Here is a 17,446-nt window from a genome sequence, read left to right on the forward strand (position 1 = left end):
CATACCAGAATCTCTGGGACACATTTAAAGCAGTGTGTAGACGGAAATTTACAGCACTAAATGCCCACAGGAGAAAGCAGGAAAGATCTAAAATTGACATCCTAACATCACAATTAAAAGAACCAGAGAAGCAAGAGCAAACAAATTCAAAAGCTAGCAGAAGAAAAGAAATAACTAAGATCAGAGCAGAACTGAAGGAGATAGAGACATGAAAAACCCTTAAAAAACATCAATGAATCCAGGAGCTGGTTTTTTTGAAAAGATCAACAAAACTGATAGACCGCTAGCAAGACTAATAAAGAAAGGAGAGAAGAATCAAATAGACGCAATAAAAAATGATAAAGGGGACATCATCATCAATCCCGCAGAAATACAAACTACCATCAGAGAATATTATAAACACATCTACGCAAATAAACTAGAAAATCTAGAAGAAACGGATAAATTACCGGACACATACAGCCTCCCAAGACTAAACCAGGAAGAAGTCGAATCGTTGAACAGACCAATCAAGTTCTGAAATTGAGGCAGTAATTAATAGACTACCAACCAAAAAAAGTCCAGGACCAGACAGATTCACAGCTGAATTCTACCAGAGGTAGAAAGACGAGCTGCTACCATTCCTTCTGAAACTATTCCAAACAATAGAAAAAGAGGGAATCCTCCCTAACTCATTTTATGAGGCCAGCATCATCCTGATAACAAAACCTGGCAGAGACACAACAAAAAAAGAGAATTTCAGGCCAATATCCCTCATGAACATTGATGTGAAAATCCTCAATAAAATACTGGCAAATTGAATCCAGCAGCACATCAAAAAGCTTATCCACCATGATCAAGTCGGCTTCATCCCTAGGATGCAAGGCTGGTTCAACATACTCAAATCATACACATAATCCATCACATAAACAGAACTAATAACAAAAACCACATGATTATCTCACTAGATGCAGAAAAGGCCTTCAGCAAATTTCAACAGCCTGTCATGCTAAAAACTCTCAATAAACTAGGTATTGATGGAATGTATCTCAAAATAACAAGAGCTATTTACAAACCCACAGCCAATATCATACTGAATGGGCAAAAACTGGAAGCACTCCCTTTGAAAACCAGCACAAGACAAGGATGCCCTCTCTCACCACTCCTATTCAACATAGTGTTGGAAGTTCTGGCCAGGGCAATCAGGCAGGAAAAAGAAATAAAGGGTATTCAAATAGGAACAGAGGAAGTCAAATTGTCTCTGTTTGCAGATGACATGATTGTATATTTAGAAAACCCCATCGTCTCAGCCCAAAATCTCCGTAAGCTGATAAGCAACTTCAGCAACATCTCAGGATACAAAATCAATGCGCAAAAATCACAAGCATTCCTATACTCCAACAATAGACAAACAGAGAGTCAAATCATGAGTGAACTCCCATTCACAATTGCTACAAAGAGAATAAAATACCTAGGAAGCCAACTTACAAGGGATGTGAAGGACCTCTTCAAGGAGAACTACAAACCACTGCTTAAGGAAATGAGAGAACACAAACAAATGGAAAAACATTCCATGCTCATGGATAGGAAGAATCAATATCGTGAAAATGGCCATACTGCCCAAAGTAATTTACAGATTCAATGCTATCCCTACCAAGCTACCATTGACTGTCTTCACAGAACTGGAAAAAACTACTTTAAATTTCATATGGAACCAAAAAAGAGCCCGCATAACCAAGGCAATCCTAAACAAAAAGAACAAGGCTGGAGGCATCACACTACCTAACTTCAAACTATACTAAAAGGCTGCAGTAACAAAAACAGCATGGTACTGGTACCAAAACAGAGATATAGACCAATAGAACAGAACAGAGGCCTCAGAAATGACACCACACATCTACAACCATCTGATCTTTGACAAACCTGACAAAAACAAGAAATGGGGAAGGACTCCCTATTTAATAAATGGTGTTGGGAAGACTGGCTAGCCATATGCAGAAAGCTGAAACTAGATCCCTTCCTTATACCTTATACAAAAATTAACTCAAGATGGATTAAAGACTGAAAGGTAAGACCTAAAACCATAAAAAACCTAGAAGAAAACCTAGGCAACACCATTCAGGACATAGGCATGGGCAAAGACTTCATGACTAAAACACCAAAAGCAATGGCAACAAAAGCCAAAATAGTCAAATCGGATCTAATTAAAGAGTTTCTGCACAGCAAAAGAAACTATCAGCAGAGTGAACAGGCAACCTACAGAATGGGAGAAAAATTTTGCAATCTATCCATCTGACAAAGGGCTAATATCCAGAATCTACAAAGAACTTAAACAAATTTACAAGAAAAAAACAACCCCATCAAAAAGTGGGCAAAGGATATGAACAGAGACTTCTCAAAAGAAGACATTTATGCAGCCAACAAACATACGAAAAAATGCTCATCATCACTGGTCACTAGAGAATTGCAAATCAAAACCACAATGAGATACCATCTCACACCAGTTAAAATGGCGATCATTAAAAAGTCAGGAAACAAGAGATGCTGGAGAGGATGTGGAGAAACAGGAACACTTTTACACTGTTGGTGGGAGTGTAAATTGGTTCAACCATTGTGGAAGACAGTGTGGTGATTCAAGGATCTAAAACTAGAATTACCATTTGACCCAGCAATCCCATTACTGGGTATATACCCAAAGGATTATAAATCATTCTACTATAAAGACACATGCACACGAATGTTTATTACAGCACTGTTCACAATAGCAAAGACTTGGAACCAATCCAAATGCCCATCAATGACAGACTGGATAAAGAAAATGTGGCACATACACACCATGGAATACTATGCAGCCATAAAAAAGGATGAGTTCATGTCCTGTGCAGAGACAGGAAGCTGGAAACCATCATTCTCAGCAAATTAACACAAGAACAGAAAACCTAACACTGCATGTTCTCATTCATAAGTGGGGGCTGAACAACAAGAACATATGGACACAGGGAGGTGAACATCACACACCAGGGCCTGTCTGGGGGTGGAGGGCTCGGGGAGGCATAGCATTAGGAGAAATACCTAATGTAGACAACGGGTTGGTGGGTGCAGCAAACCACCATGGCACATGTATACCTATGAAACAAACCTGTATGTTCTGCACATGTACCCCAGAACTTAAAGTTTAATAAAAAAAAATTATGGTTAAGTAATCCACCTTCTATAGTCTACAACCTATAATAACTCCTATACCAACAAGCTAAGGAGGGGAAGACAAATTTAGATGTGACAGCTTAAGGACACAAACCATTTAATCCTCTCTAGAGGTTTTCAAACCTAGAATCTTACCAATTGCTCTTACTTAAAATAAGTATATGTCTGACTGACAATATACAGATTACAGTAAGTCTTCATGTAACGTCATCAGTAGGTTCTTGGAAACTGACTTTAAGCAAAACGAAGTACAGTAGCAGGTCCATGAATAAAGTTGTTTTCATTTCATTATAACAGCGATGAGGGGAAAAAATAAGCTCAGCTTGCAGACCAGCTTGGTAGTGCTCATTAATCTCACTGTTTCACTTCAAGTCCTTGGAATGTGAAGTGAGCTCTGATCAGGTCTCAGATGATTCTCCTCGAAATCAGTATCCCCAAGCTTCACCTACACAGACACAATCCCAAAGACGCAGGACAGACTTTGCTTCACTAAATACATACCTTGTAAGTAATGACTTTCTGGATGGTAACTAAGATAAAATGACTGATTTTATTTTACTAAATAATTACCTACTCCTCTTCCTAAACCAAGAGGGGGCTCCTCCTCAAGCAAGAATACTATGTTCAAAGTATTTTAAGTATGAATTTATGGTCACAACAGAGAACATCACACAAATAAAAAAACCACCAGCCAAATGCAAATAAACTGGTGAATAAAATTTTTATTATACAATTATCACTTGCTCTGCGGGAAAATGCTCAACAGTATAGGCTTTTTTTTTTTTTCTTCATTCAAAGATATCAACATCAAAGTAAACTGGCAGGGTATAGCTCAGTGGTAGAGCATTTGACGGCAAAGTAAATTTGAACTTGAATTACCGTAAGTCTTGCCACCATTCTTCTCTCCTCAGCTGTCAAATACATTAGTAACACTAGAAAATCCATAATCTTATTTTTCTACCCTGCCAATACCTACTACCAAACAGACAGTAAGCTAAGATTCTCATATAATTGCCTCCAAAAAAAGATGACTCCATCCAACCGTATCAAACTGCAGTTGTGATCCCTAGTCCTGAAAATCATCAATACTTGTGATGTGTTCATAGGTTACCAGTTTGCTTTCAAGCAAAGCCCATGATGTTAAGCAAATCTAGAGGACTGGCTGATACTTAATGTGCTAGAAAGCAATCACCAAAAATATCAAAGGCCTCTAAGCAGGGCAAACAGGTGATTCTAGTATTCAAGGAAAAGGCGAATTATACTTGGCATGGGTTGCATTCCTTTTCAGCTGCTCCTAGTCACCCTATATACAACTTCGTAAACAAAGATAGTCATTAACTTCCAGATAACAACGTGCTTAAGAAGATTATCTGAATAGGCTAATTCAAGTTTCAACTGTTCTCAAGTCTTTAAGTCACGTAACTGAAAATTCCCAAGTCACCTGGATCCATTTTTATCTTGAGAAGAAACATTTTCCAGTGGAAGAATCTACGAGCGTCTATGATGGATGGTTTTAATTTTACACCCTAGCAGTTTTAATGCTGATGAGGTTAATGAGCAGTACCAAGCTGATCTGCAAGCTGAAAAGACAAAAGATAGTGAAGGGGTTGGGACAGAGTCTCCCCTTGTTCTTAGGAAGCAATCTTTTGTATCATAGTAGGAATTCCCAGGTTACAAGAATAGATTCTAAACAAAGCAACTAAGAATCATATAAAACAAACCAATGGATTGACTGTAATCTGGCAGGGTCTCTGACTAATCACGTTGTTATTACTAGGTTAAAAAGCAAAGGACTTGCACCTAACAAAAAGGGCGAATGAAAAGCCAACTGGATCCAACACAAAACAAAGTTGTCAAAACCTTCTTTTCACCACCAGTAAGGTGTCATTACCAAAACAGTCACATTGATGGTAAATAATTTGCTGTATCTGCAACTGGAACTCAGCAAATTCTAACCTGGGCCTAAGTATTATATTACAATATTACCCATCTCTGAATATTACTTTCTATCTGGCACCATCCAGACAAGAAAGCAGAGCAAAAGACTCATAGCCTAGCTGGAATGGAATTTTTTTTTTTTTTTTTTTGAGGCAAGGTTTTGTTGTGCTACCCAGGCTGGAGGGCAGTGGTACCATCACGGCTCACTGCAGCCTTGACCTCCTAGGATCAAAGCAATCCTCCCACATCAGCCTCCCAAGTAGCTGGGACTACAGGTGCATGCTACCACACCCAACTAACTTTTGTATGTTTTTGTAGAGATGGGGGTCTCGCTATGTTGCACAGGCTGGTCTCAAACTCCTGGACTCAAGTGATTCTCCCACCTCAGTCTCCCCTAAAGTGTCAGGTTTATAGGCATGAGCCACCACACCACGCCTAGAATGGAATTCTTAAAACTTAAGTGTATACAGACTTTAACTCAAAGAAAAAAATGTGAAAAACTGAAATTGGCCATGAAAGCTTTACATAATTTAATGCATTTTCTAGTTCCTCTAAGCCATAAGGGACTATAAGATGAGAAAAACATATACGGATTTTTAAATACTATTTTTTAAAAATTGTTTCAGGTCTGGCATGGTGGCTCACACCTGTAATCCCAGCACTTTGGGAGGCCGAGGCGGGCGGATCACTTCAGGTCAGGAGTTCAAGACCAGCCTGGCTAACATGATGAAACCCCATCTCTACTAAAAATACAAAAATTAGCCAGGCATGGTGGCATGCACCTGTAATCCCAGCAACTTGGGAGGCTGAGGCACAAGAATTACTTAAACCCAGAAGGCAGAGGTTGCAGTGAACAGAGATCACACCACTGCATTCCAGCCTGGCCGAGAGAGGGAAACTCCATCTCAAAAAAAAAAAAAATTATTTCAGCAACCTGTAATTTTTTGAGTTTTGAAAAAATGCTATGACTAAAACCTCAGAAGAGATAAATGACTAGTTTTCTCTTTCACTTTCAGGCCTCAACCATCACTGTTCAATAGCTTTTTTTTTTTTTTAAACAAACCCAATGATTAGGTATGTACCCACACAGCCTGTCCGTGTAACTACCTTCATGTCGTAGCCATACGTCTCTCGAATGTCTTCATCAGAGTCTGTTTCTTCATCATCATAGTCCATTGTTTGTCGAGGAGAAGATGACACACTGCTCACCACCCGATTAAAAGCAGACTGCTGGAAACTAGGTAAGTGTCCCTAAACAACAAAGAATTCCAAGATGAACGGCAAGACATGAGAGACCAGCAGGGGAATTAATGTGTGCCTAAGATCACCAAAATGTAATGAATAAGCAAAGTGGCTAACAAGAGTTCTTCAACAGTTAGTAGAAATCAAATTATTTGGCCGGGCGCGGTGGCTCAAGCCTGTAATCCCAGCACTTTGGGAGGCCGAGACGGGTGGATCACGAGGTCAGGAGATCGAGACCCTCCTGGCTAACACGGTGAAACCCCGTCTCTACTAAAAATACAAAAAACTAGCCGGGCGAGGTGGCGGGCGCCTGTAGTCCCAGCTACTCGGAGGCTGAGGCGGGAGAATGGCGGGAACCCGGGAGGCGGAGCTTGCAGTGAGCTGAGATCCGGCCACTGCACTCCAGCCTGGGCGACACAGCGAGACTCCGTCTCAAAAAAAAAAAAAAAAAAAAAAGAAATCAAATTATTTGATGATGATGCCAAAGTCCACCTGAATGACACTCCCTGGAATAGTTCACTAAGTACGCATCCAAAAAAAGCATAATAGTATATGTTGAATGAGAATGCAATGGATAATTGCTGACAAGTTACTGTTATTTTCCTAATCAATTGGTAAGACAGACTCGATTTACTATTTATACACTGACATATCCCATGAAATAGAAAAAGAATGTAAATCCTAAACTTGCCTGTAAGTCTGGATTGGCAGCTGCTTTTTGGAGTTCCGCACTGATGATCTTTTCAGTTTTTTCTCGAGCTGCCTGTTCCACCATACGCTGGCTCAACACAGACAGTTTGGCCAGGGCAGAGGAGAGTTCATCTGTGGCTAGAGCCTGCCGTGCTCTATCTTGCCAACTCATAGCACGTTCTGTCAAACACTGCAGGGCCTCTCCTTCAGGCAACCGTACGGGCAACTTCTGAAGGGATACCAGGAGTGACAGAATAGTCTCTAGCCTGGGCCTTCGAGACCGCATACAAAGAGGGCAAAGGAATTTTACTTCTTTAGCTTGCCAGTTGGATCCTTTTTTTTGGGAACTTGATTTCGGAAGAGGAACACAGCTGTTATGGAACCAGTCCTTGCAGAGCTCACACTGTAGCATAAACCCACTGGCTGTCTTGCGGCAAATGCAAAATTTTACTTCTTCTATGCGGTCTACCATTGTCATCTTGGCTAGGTTGGCTGCTCTGAGAGAATGCATGGCTTCAATCTCTTTTTGCTCCCGTTCTTTGAAAACTGCTACCTGTACAAGAAAAACATTTAATTGAAGAGTCACTGCAATATACCCCCAAAATACCAAATTCTCAAGGCCGTGGGATCTTTCTCCAAGTTATCAGTTATAAACAGTTTCCTAAAATTTGGGGCCCCTGGCAGTTTCCATGCAAACATTCCTCATCTGTGAAACGGACAAAGTGCTGTCACATTTGATCATGTACATCAGTGCAGTACTTTGGCCTCTTCTGTAGGGCGCAGTACAAAGATGGCATGCCTTGAAATCAAGCAACCTGGGTACAAAGCCTGGCTCTTGTACTTTTAGACTGTTAATATGCGGCACAAGTTTCAGAACCTCCATTTTCTGAAAAATGAGGATACTACCAACCGTTACTTTGCTGTTTCACAGATTAAATAAGGTAACATACGAAAGTGCCTAACCTGGTACCTTGCACAAGAAAAACACTCAATAAAGTATTAGTTTCCCATCCCCTCGTCATTCATTCCCTGGGGCAAGTCCTATACACATTAATTTATTTCTCTCTAGAAGGTCTCTTCATGTGTAAGTAGAGTAACACAACTTGATCAATTGTAACAACAGAGTTTTATGAAACTCAATTTAACAAAGTAAATAAAGGCAAACAAATTTAATTATCAATACTGTCAGTGCATTTTCTTCTTAAACTACCGGCAGCTTTGAAACAATTTTGAAGTAATTTCCAGTCCTACTTGTCTAGCCAGACTGACTTGTTAGGCAGGTCCTCTAATCAGAAATCATTTTCATTGGCTTCAAAACAGAATCATTTGTAGGCAGAAAGAGCTATAGCATACGCAATTCCCTACTTTTATTGCCCAGATTCGTATTTATTTTCTATTTCCTCAGGATCCTAGTAATCTTAACACATTCCTCCTATCCTCCAAAAAAGCATAATTCTCATCAACTACAAATATTTTAACACTCATTAAGAGATGGAAATCTGTAGTCTGGCATAATTCTTTTTAAAAATACATAGTAATAAGAGTCATAAAATGTTTATATTAAATTCTAACCCAGTAATTACATTCCTAAGAGTCAAGTCTAGGAAATTTAAAAGAAGGAAAAGGCTATACAAAGAAGTTCATTTTATTACTTACAATAAGAAACTTAGTAACAGGCAAAATGCTCAAAATTAGAAAACTACAGCAGGTCCTCAAATAACATCTTTATGTTCAGTGTAATTTCATTATAACATTGATGAAAAAAAATCAATTCCTGGCCAATGCCACTGTCACTCACTAATTTACCAAAAATTGGATAATTATCTAGTTTTTATTACTCTTTCTTAAATGTATGTTTAGCTCGAATTTTCTCAGTGTTTAATATCAGAAGTGTTTGGGGTCTTCATTTTAAAAGTCTGATGATGTTTTTGTGACCAGAAATATGCTGGTTAAAAAATAAGGAACTCAACTCTTGTTTATATCAGCCTGTAGTAAAACTGGGTTCATTATACATTGCTTCACTTGAGAGCTACAGTGCAAGAAGCTATTGATAATGTTAAGTGAGGACTTAACTGTACTCAGCAAACTATGGACAACTTGATGGAACAGCAGACGACTATTAAAACGACAATAAAGAACAGAGGTATGGAACAGACAATTTTGGGAAAAGAGCAGAATACTAAACTTTTTGTATATCTTGATTATACTTACTTTTAATGTGAAATATGGATAATCATAAAGCCAAAGTATATGAAAATAAAAAGTTAAAAACATAAAAACTGTGAGTCTGCTAATATCTTTACAGAATTTTGTATTCACCAAGCAAACTCAAGACGCTAGGTAATTTCTTACCACCATGGCTGTATCTCTGGTTTCCTCCAATCCTTCCTCCAGATCACTTAGAGGCTCGAGGTCCAGATCCTTTTCTTTTTCTTTTTCTATTAGTTCTTTTACTTTTTTCCTCCTATTTTTGCCACTCCCATATACACCAATGTCAGTCCGGGGGCTCAGCACCTACAAAAATAAAACCACTATTATAAACTCTGGTTTTTAAAAAATCTTAGAAGTGAAAATAATAAAGGAACCATTTATTGACCATTCAACCGTGTCCGAGGCACTTTCTTTTTTTTTTTTTTTTTGAGGCGGAGTCTCGCTCTGTCTCCCAGGCTGGGGTGCAGTGGCCAGATCTCGGCTCACTGCAAGCTCCGCCTCCCGGGTTTTACGCCATTCTCCTGCCTCAGCCTCCCGAGTAGCTGGGACTACAGGCGCCCGCCACCTCGCCCGGCTAGCTTTTTTGTATTTTTTTAGTAGAGACGGGGTTTCACTGTGTTAGCCAGGATGGTCTCGATCTCCTGACCTCGTGATCCGCCCGTCTCGGCCTCCCAAAGTGCTGGGATTACAGGCTTGAGCCACCGCGCCCGGCCTGAGGCACTTTCTTAAGGACTTTATACACATGATGTAATTCATTCCTCACAACAGCCCTATGTAGTAGGTATTAGTATCTACATTTTATAAACAAGAGAAACTGAGGCTCAGAAAGGAAATAACTTGCCCAAGGACACAGGGTTAGCAATTAAGGAGTCCATTTTCAAACCTGAAAGGACCTTATTCCAAAGCCTTTGCTCTTAACTACTATGTTCAACTTCTCAAGATCAAAGGGACAATGAGTATACAAATTTGTGCTTCGGAGAAAAAAGATCATTCAACGATAGGCTGGACGTGGTGGTTCACACCTGTAATCCCAGCACTTTGGGAGACTGAGGCGGACGGATCACTTGAGCTCAAAGGAGTTCGAGACCAGCCCAGGCAACATGACGAAACATCATCTCCACCAAAAATACAAAAAATTAGCCAGGCATGGTGGTGCATGCCGGTAGTCCCAGACACTTGGGAGGGTGAGGTGAAGGGATCACTTGAGCCCAGGAGGCGACAGCTGCAGTGGGCTGAGATCACACCACTGCACTCCAGTCTGGGCAACAGGGCAAGACTCTGTCTCAAAAAAACAAAACAAAACAAACTGTTTCAATGACTAGAGTCCAGTAACAAGCCAAGGCCGACTGACTGCTTTTTCCAGGGACACCACAAGATTAACTGGAAATGAATTTGCCCAAGACTCCAGATTTCAAGTCAACATCTGGTATCACCTAGTAAGAATCACTTGTATAATGGTAATCAGATAAACTGAAAATAACCCTCACCAATACTATGACTACTTAAATTATCAGTGGCTTATGAGAGTGCTGAAGTTCATGAGAGTGCTGAAGCTCAAGTACCTGTAACAGCGTATGGCTGGAATTCTTCTTAAGAAAGGTCCGCCCCGTCCGTTCTCTCCATGCCCGTGCTGCTGCTACCTGCGATTCCACTTGCGGCAGAGCTTCAAGGCGCACAGGGATAGGGCGTCCTTTCGCAGACAAGCTCTCAAGCTGCTCCAAATAAGCGTAGTTGCTGCCACTCTGAAAAACCAAAGTCGATTCTCACAATCTGAGTTCTCTTATGGGGTCTGGCAATATACTGTTGAAAGACCTTACAAAGTTTAGTGTTAGTTCTTTTATTAAATACTATTCTTTGCATGGAATTCCATCTCTTGAATTCATATAACTTCCAATGTCCTATTTTTTAAAGTTTGTGTAAATTATTTTTTTAATGAACATGTCATCAATGATTTTATTTACTAATTAATGAGAGAACCACAGATATAAAAATCAGTTCAAAGGACAATCTAAAGCACAGACATATATAAATGCAGTTAGCAGGCCAGGCATGGTGGCTCACACCTGTAATTTCAGCACTTTGGGAGGCTGAGACAGGCAGATCACTTGAGGTCAGGAGCTTGAGACCAGCCTGGCCAACATGGTGAAACCCTGTCTCTACTAAAAATACAAAAATTAGCCAGGCGTGGTGGCGCATGCCTGTAATCCCAGCTACTCAAGACGTTGAGGCAAGAGAATTGCTTGAACACGGGAGGCGGAGGTTGCAGTGAGCTGAGATCGTGTCACTGCACTCCAGCCTGGGCAACCCAGTGAGATTCTGTCTCAAAAATAGATAAATAAACAAATAAACAGGAATCAGAAAACGCATTTACTAATAGATAGAAATATATGCTTAATATAGAGGAAAACTGAATCATCTTTTTCTACAATGTGAAAATCAACTATACCATTCCACACAAATTTCACTGCCTTTCTGTGGACATACTTCATTTGCATTGCCATCTTCTTCTTTTTAAACAACTGACAGGTGTCAAACAGGCTGGCCAAAGAAAATCTAAGGCACACACCCCTAGAATCAGATAATCCTGGAGAGTTCACTAGACAACATCCAGTATTCCACTGAAAGGACACCTAGATATCTTTTTGCCAATTTCAAAGTCTTTCATAATTTTTCGAACAACTAAAAGCAGTATTTCAATTCTGGTAACCACCTCCATTTTAAGTTACACAAACAGAAATAAGAATAAATATTTTCCTTCCAAGTTCACAATGTTTCAACTTTCCATGTAATGAAATCATTATTGTTTACAGAACATCTACACTGTATTCCAGTATAAGGATATTCCCCAAATATTAACAGATACATTTGCCTATAAACTCAATTTTGAAAGATACACTGAACCATGGAGAAAAATAAATAGGCAAGAAGCCTATGAATTTTTGGCTGAGTGCAGTGGCTCATGCCTGTAATCCCAGCACTTTGGGAGGCTGAGGCAGGTGGACACTTGAGGCCAGGAGTTCAAGACCAACCTGGTCAACATGGCAAAACCTTGTCTCTACTAAAAATACAAAAATTACCCAGGCACAGTGGTGCACACCTGTAATCCCAGCTACCTGGAAAGCTGAGGCACAAGAATAGCTTGAACCCAGGAGGAGGAGGTTGCAGTGAGCTGAGATCCAGCCTGGGCAACAGAATGAGACTCTGTCTCAAAAAAACAGAAAAAACCTATGCATTTTTAAAGGGGGTAAGGAAGTGGCTCTAGCCCTAGAAGATATTAAAATGATATAATTAAACTACTACAATACCAAGATAGGACCAGATAACTAAATGGAATAGAAAACAAGCTCATATCAAGATATGATATTTACTATTATTCTTTCTCGTGCCAAAATTATAGCCATTTGACTAGAGAACACCTTCTGGCTAAGCCTAGACACAGGCTGCTCCCAGGCCATGCAGCCTAAAGAAAAGTCTGTCAAATAACAAAACCTGTCCACTTACTTAGAGCCTACAAGTCACTGAAGGGAAGAGCCTGGTAGAGAGACAGCCCTTTGAAATTACAGAGGAAACACATGATAGCTACCTACACTTGTTGACTTAGTCCTTCAATTATAAATAAAACAGCCAATTAAAGATTCTCAGACATTTGAAGACAACAACTACTGCCGGAGCCAGGTCAAAGACTCACCAAACATAGAAGCTGTCCGGATAAAAACAGAAATAATTCAAAAAAACAGAAACAAAACACTGGCAGCTAAGCAGGTCCCAGAAAAACTCAACAGAAAAGAAAGTAAAAGAGAAGTCATTAGAACTTGACACCCAGGCCAGGAACGGTGGCTCACACCTGTAATCCCAGCACTTTGGAAGGTCAAGGCAGGCGGATCACCTGAGGTGAGGAGTTCAAGACCAGCCTGGCCAACATGGTGAAATCCCATCTCTACTAAAAATACAAAAATTAGCTGGGCCTGGTGGCGCGTGCCTGTAATCCCAGCTACTTGAGAAGCTGGGGCAGGAGAATTGCTTGAATCCAGGAGGTAGAAGTTGCAGTGAGCCAAGATCACACCACCACTACACTCCAGCCTGAGCGACACAGCGAGACTCTGTCTCGAAAAACAAAAAAAAGAACTTGACACCCAGAATATGTTCCTTTTGGGGGCAGCAATTTAGTGGAAGTTGGTTTTCTTTTTGAGTACAGTTCTATAATTAAGAGTGTTTATATACTTAACACTGTAAGTGGTGCTTAACGGTTTTTATGATTCAAGTATACTTTTTTCTCTATCTAGCACTTACCTCATTCTGTTTTAAATTACAGATGTGTAAAATATGTCTCTCTAACTAGAAAATATGTATTTGGAAGACTCTAGTTTTATACCCTATTTTATACTGTAAGTCCTATTTTTACACCCTTCCCTTACATGCCTGCTCCCAAATACCTAGAATAGTAGCAAGAGTGCTGTGGTGCTCAGTACACGTTAATTTCATTTTCTTTTTCTGCCTCTAATTTTAAAAGTAATTCATTGTGGTGTTCAGTAAACGTTGATTTCATTTTCTTTTTCTGCCTCTAATTTTAAAAGTAATTCATTGTGGTGCTCAGTAAACGTTAATCTCATTTTCTTTTTCTGCCTCTAATTTTAAAAGTCATTCATTGTGGTGCTCAGTAAATGTTAATTTCATTTTCTTTTTCTACCTCTAATTTTAAAAGTAATTCATTGTGGTGCTCAGTAAAGGTTAATTTCATTTTCTTTTTCTGCCTCTAATTTTAAAAGTAATTCATTGTGGTACTCAGTAAATGTTAATTTCATTTTCTTTTTCTACCTCTAATTTTAAAAGTAATTCATGCACATGGAAAAAAATTTGAAGAATACAGTAGGTAACAAATTCCCTATTGCTAAAGAGTTAAATAACTAATTCTATCATCTTTCATAGCAGGGAGTCAATAAAAGCAAGCAATATTTAAGTAGGTAATAATTATTCTAAATTATAAAATCAGACAAAAGAGTAAGTGAACTTTACTAGAATTATTTTATAGATGCTCCTCAACTTACAACAGGGTTATGTCCCCATTGTAAGTTGAAAATGCATTTAATAAAATTAACATACTAACACAGCCTAGCCTACCCTACCTTAAAGGTGCTCAGAACCCTTCCGTCGGCATGACCGACGGAGCTGTGGCTCAATGCTGCTGCCCAGCATCGTGAGAGACGGTGTCATACCACACATTGCTAGCCTGGCAAAAGTACAAAATTCAAAATTCGAAACACATTTTCTACTCAACGCATATCACTTTCGCACCATCATAAAGTCAAAAAATCACAAGTCGATCTAAGTTAGGGATCATTTGAATTAAGATTATTCTATTCTAAAGAATTAATAGTTTAAAAGATTAATCCGTGAAACAGGCGTTACCTGATAGGTGGGATGATCCAAAAGCCTCCTTACCTGAATAGCTTCCACTTTAGCGGTCCATTCTCGAGCCTTTTGTAAGGCTTCTTTCAAGGACAACACATTGGGTAGAAAGGCTGGAATGTTCTTGGCTTCATTGACAATGCTTTCTAAACTTGCCACACTGTGCCGTGGTCTAAAAGAACAATAAAAACAGAGTAGGATGCATGAGAAATTAACATTTAAATAACATTTCAGAATGCTTAGATAACTTTCATTTACATGATTTCACTGAATTCTTACCACAGTCCTATAAGGGAGGCAAAGCAGCTAGTATCTTTCTTTTCCATCTTATAGATAAGAAAATGTACAAACATAAGTTTATAATAAAATAAAACATAAACATTTTATGGATAAGAAAACTTTAACTCAAAGAGAAGTTATTTTCCCCAGTCATTTAGCATAATAAACGACACATCTGAAATACTGATTCAGAATGAGGGTCAGATCCATGATCCTTTCACTATACTAGACTGCCTCTATTCTACTTCTCTACAGTACCTGAAATTGTCAGAGATGCACATTTGATAGCAATGTAGAAAACAAGAGACTAGAAATCCATTAATGTTGACAAGGTACATTTACTTAAACTACATTCATGAACATTAGTTACACAAAGATGAATAAAGCATAGACCTTATCCTCAGTGAATCACAATACAAGATAAGAATTATGCTTCTACTGGGAACTAAAACCAAATTACTATAAACTCACTGTTATGGGAGGCAGTGATTAATTCTGCTCAGGAAAGCTGAGAAAGGCTTTGAAGTAGGCCTTAAATTAGTATGATTCTGTCAAAACGAAAAGTTAAAGAAGTTAAACCAGGAATACAATGAACAAAGGCATGGAAAAACACTTAAAAGGCAGTTCATAGTTCAGTTTGCAATTAGGGGGTGATGTGGAGAACTGGAGGCAGGGAACGGGTGGAAAAAGAATGGGACAGGAAAAGGGAATTTGGCAGGAAGAAAGATCCAGAGTCCTGAGAGCCATGGACTTCATCGTATAAAGCAATGGGAAGCTACTGAGGTAGAAATCGTTCATCATCCACGAATCCTACTATGTGTTAGGCACTGTTTTAGGTACTGGAAATTGCTCATGAGCAAGAATGACAGTCCTTGCCTCATGAAACCTTTATTTATTTTTTGAGTCTCGCTGTCACCCAGGCTGAAGTGCAATGGCGCAATCTCAGCTCACTACACCCTCTGCCTCCTTGGTTCAAACGATTCTCATGCCTCAGCCTCCCAAGTAGCTGGGACTACAGGCATGTGCCACCTTGCCCAGCTAATTTTTTGTATTTTTAGTAGAGACAGGGTTTCACCATGTTGGCCAGGCTGGTCTCGAACTTCTGGGCTCAAGCAATCCACCCTCCTCAGCCTCCCAAAATGCTGGGATTACAGATGTGAGCCACTGTGCCCAGCCTCATGAAGCTTTTTAATTTTATGAAGATTATTAATAAGGACTTTATGATGCACTGTGAGAACTGTAATGATAAATGAAAGTAAAGGTGCTATTGGAATACATAGTAGGAGAACCTAATCGACCTGGTGGGTAAAGAAGACTTCCCAAAAGTGATGTCTAAGCTTTCTCATCCTTTCTGAATAAGGCTTAATCAGGAAAGCTGGGGCCAGGGGCAGGAGAGGGTTGGTAGCGGTACACCACAGGAGATGGGCTGAAAATAAGAGTGCTCTACAGGAGAATAAAATACACATGCACAAAGATGCAGAGAAAGAACACAGATGTTTGAGGAACTGGGAAGAAAAATCACAATGTTTGGAACATAGGATACAAGAGGAAGAATGGCAAGAGGTAAGACTAGATATATAATTAAGCAAGAGGCTAGATGACAGATGGCCTTATAAATCAGGTTAGAGAATTTGGACTTCATCCTGAGGGCAACAGAAAACTAGAGAAGGATTTAAGTAAGGGAGTGAAAGTTACACCTGTGTTTTAACAACGTACTAGTGGCAGTATAGAGAATGAATTAGAGAGGGCTAAGGCCAGACAGAACCTGCTGCTGTGATCTAGGCTAGCTATGACAGCAGCCTGAGTGGAATGAGAGAAAAAGAAGGAATAATCCTACAAGATTCTTTTCAAAACAGCAGACAGAATGATATATCCAAAGTACTAAGACAAAACAATTGTCAACCAGTAATTTTACACCTAATGCAAAAAAGTCCTTCAAGCATGAGGGTAAAAGGCTGGGCACAGTGGCTCATGCCTGTAATCCCAGCACTGTGGGAGGCTGGGGCGGGCGGATTGCTTGAGGTCAGGAGCTCAAGACAAGCCTGGCCAACATGGCGAAACCCCGTTTCTACAAAAAATTAAAAAATTAGCTGGTCATGGTGGGTACGCACCTATAATCCCAGCTACTCGGGAGGCTGAGGCATGAGAATAGATTGAGCCTTGGGCAGTGGAGGTTGCCATGAGCCAAAATGGCACCATTGCACACCCCAGCCTGGGCAACAAAGCAAGTCTCCGTCTCAAAAAAGAAGGTGGGGAAGGGGTTTGAAAAAGAATGAGCATAGCATAAATCCATGTGCAGACTTAAAAAAAAAAAGAATGAAAGTGAGAAGCACTGGGGAAATATAATCAGCACAACTGAGTCTGAGGATAAAGAAGAAGGGAGGAGTCAAAGCTAACTACGAAAGTACCCGCTTGTTCAAATGAGTGAAAGATGGTATCATTTAAAGAATAAAGAAACAAAGGAGGAGGATATGGGAAGACATTAATGAGTCCAATT

General features: G+C 39.7%; 1 protein-coding gene across 1 annotated transcript in view; it reads right to left on the reverse strand.

Moving 5' to 3' along the window:
• KDM5A (lysine demethylase 5A) overlaps positions 1-17,446 on the reverse strand; it is a 93,263-nt gene that overhangs the window by 16,508 nt on the left and 59,309 nt on the right. The window contains exons 20-24 of the mRNA XM_010376005.2: positions 14,704-14,842; positions 10,827-11,006; positions 9,406-9,567; positions 7,055-7,606; positions 6,229-6,372 (exon numbers count right to left, since the gene is read on the reverse strand). Coding sequence (XP_010374307.1) covers positions 6,229-6,372; positions 7,055-7,606; positions 9,406-9,567; positions 10,827-11,006; positions 14,704-14,842 — 1,177 coding nt within the window. The remainder of the gene's footprint in view (positions 1-6,228; positions 6,373-7,054; positions 7,607-9,405; positions 9,568-10,826; positions 11,007-14,703; positions 14,843-17,446) is intronic.

This window comes from Rhinopithecus roxellana, chromosome 10 (assembly GCF_007565055.1).
Source record: "Rhinopithecus roxellana isolate Shanxi Qingling chromosome 10, ASM756505v1, whole genome shotgun sequence".
Classification (NCBI taxonomy): Eukaryota; Metazoa; Chordata; class Mammalia; order Primates; family Cercopithecidae; genus Rhinopithecus; species Rhinopithecus roxellana.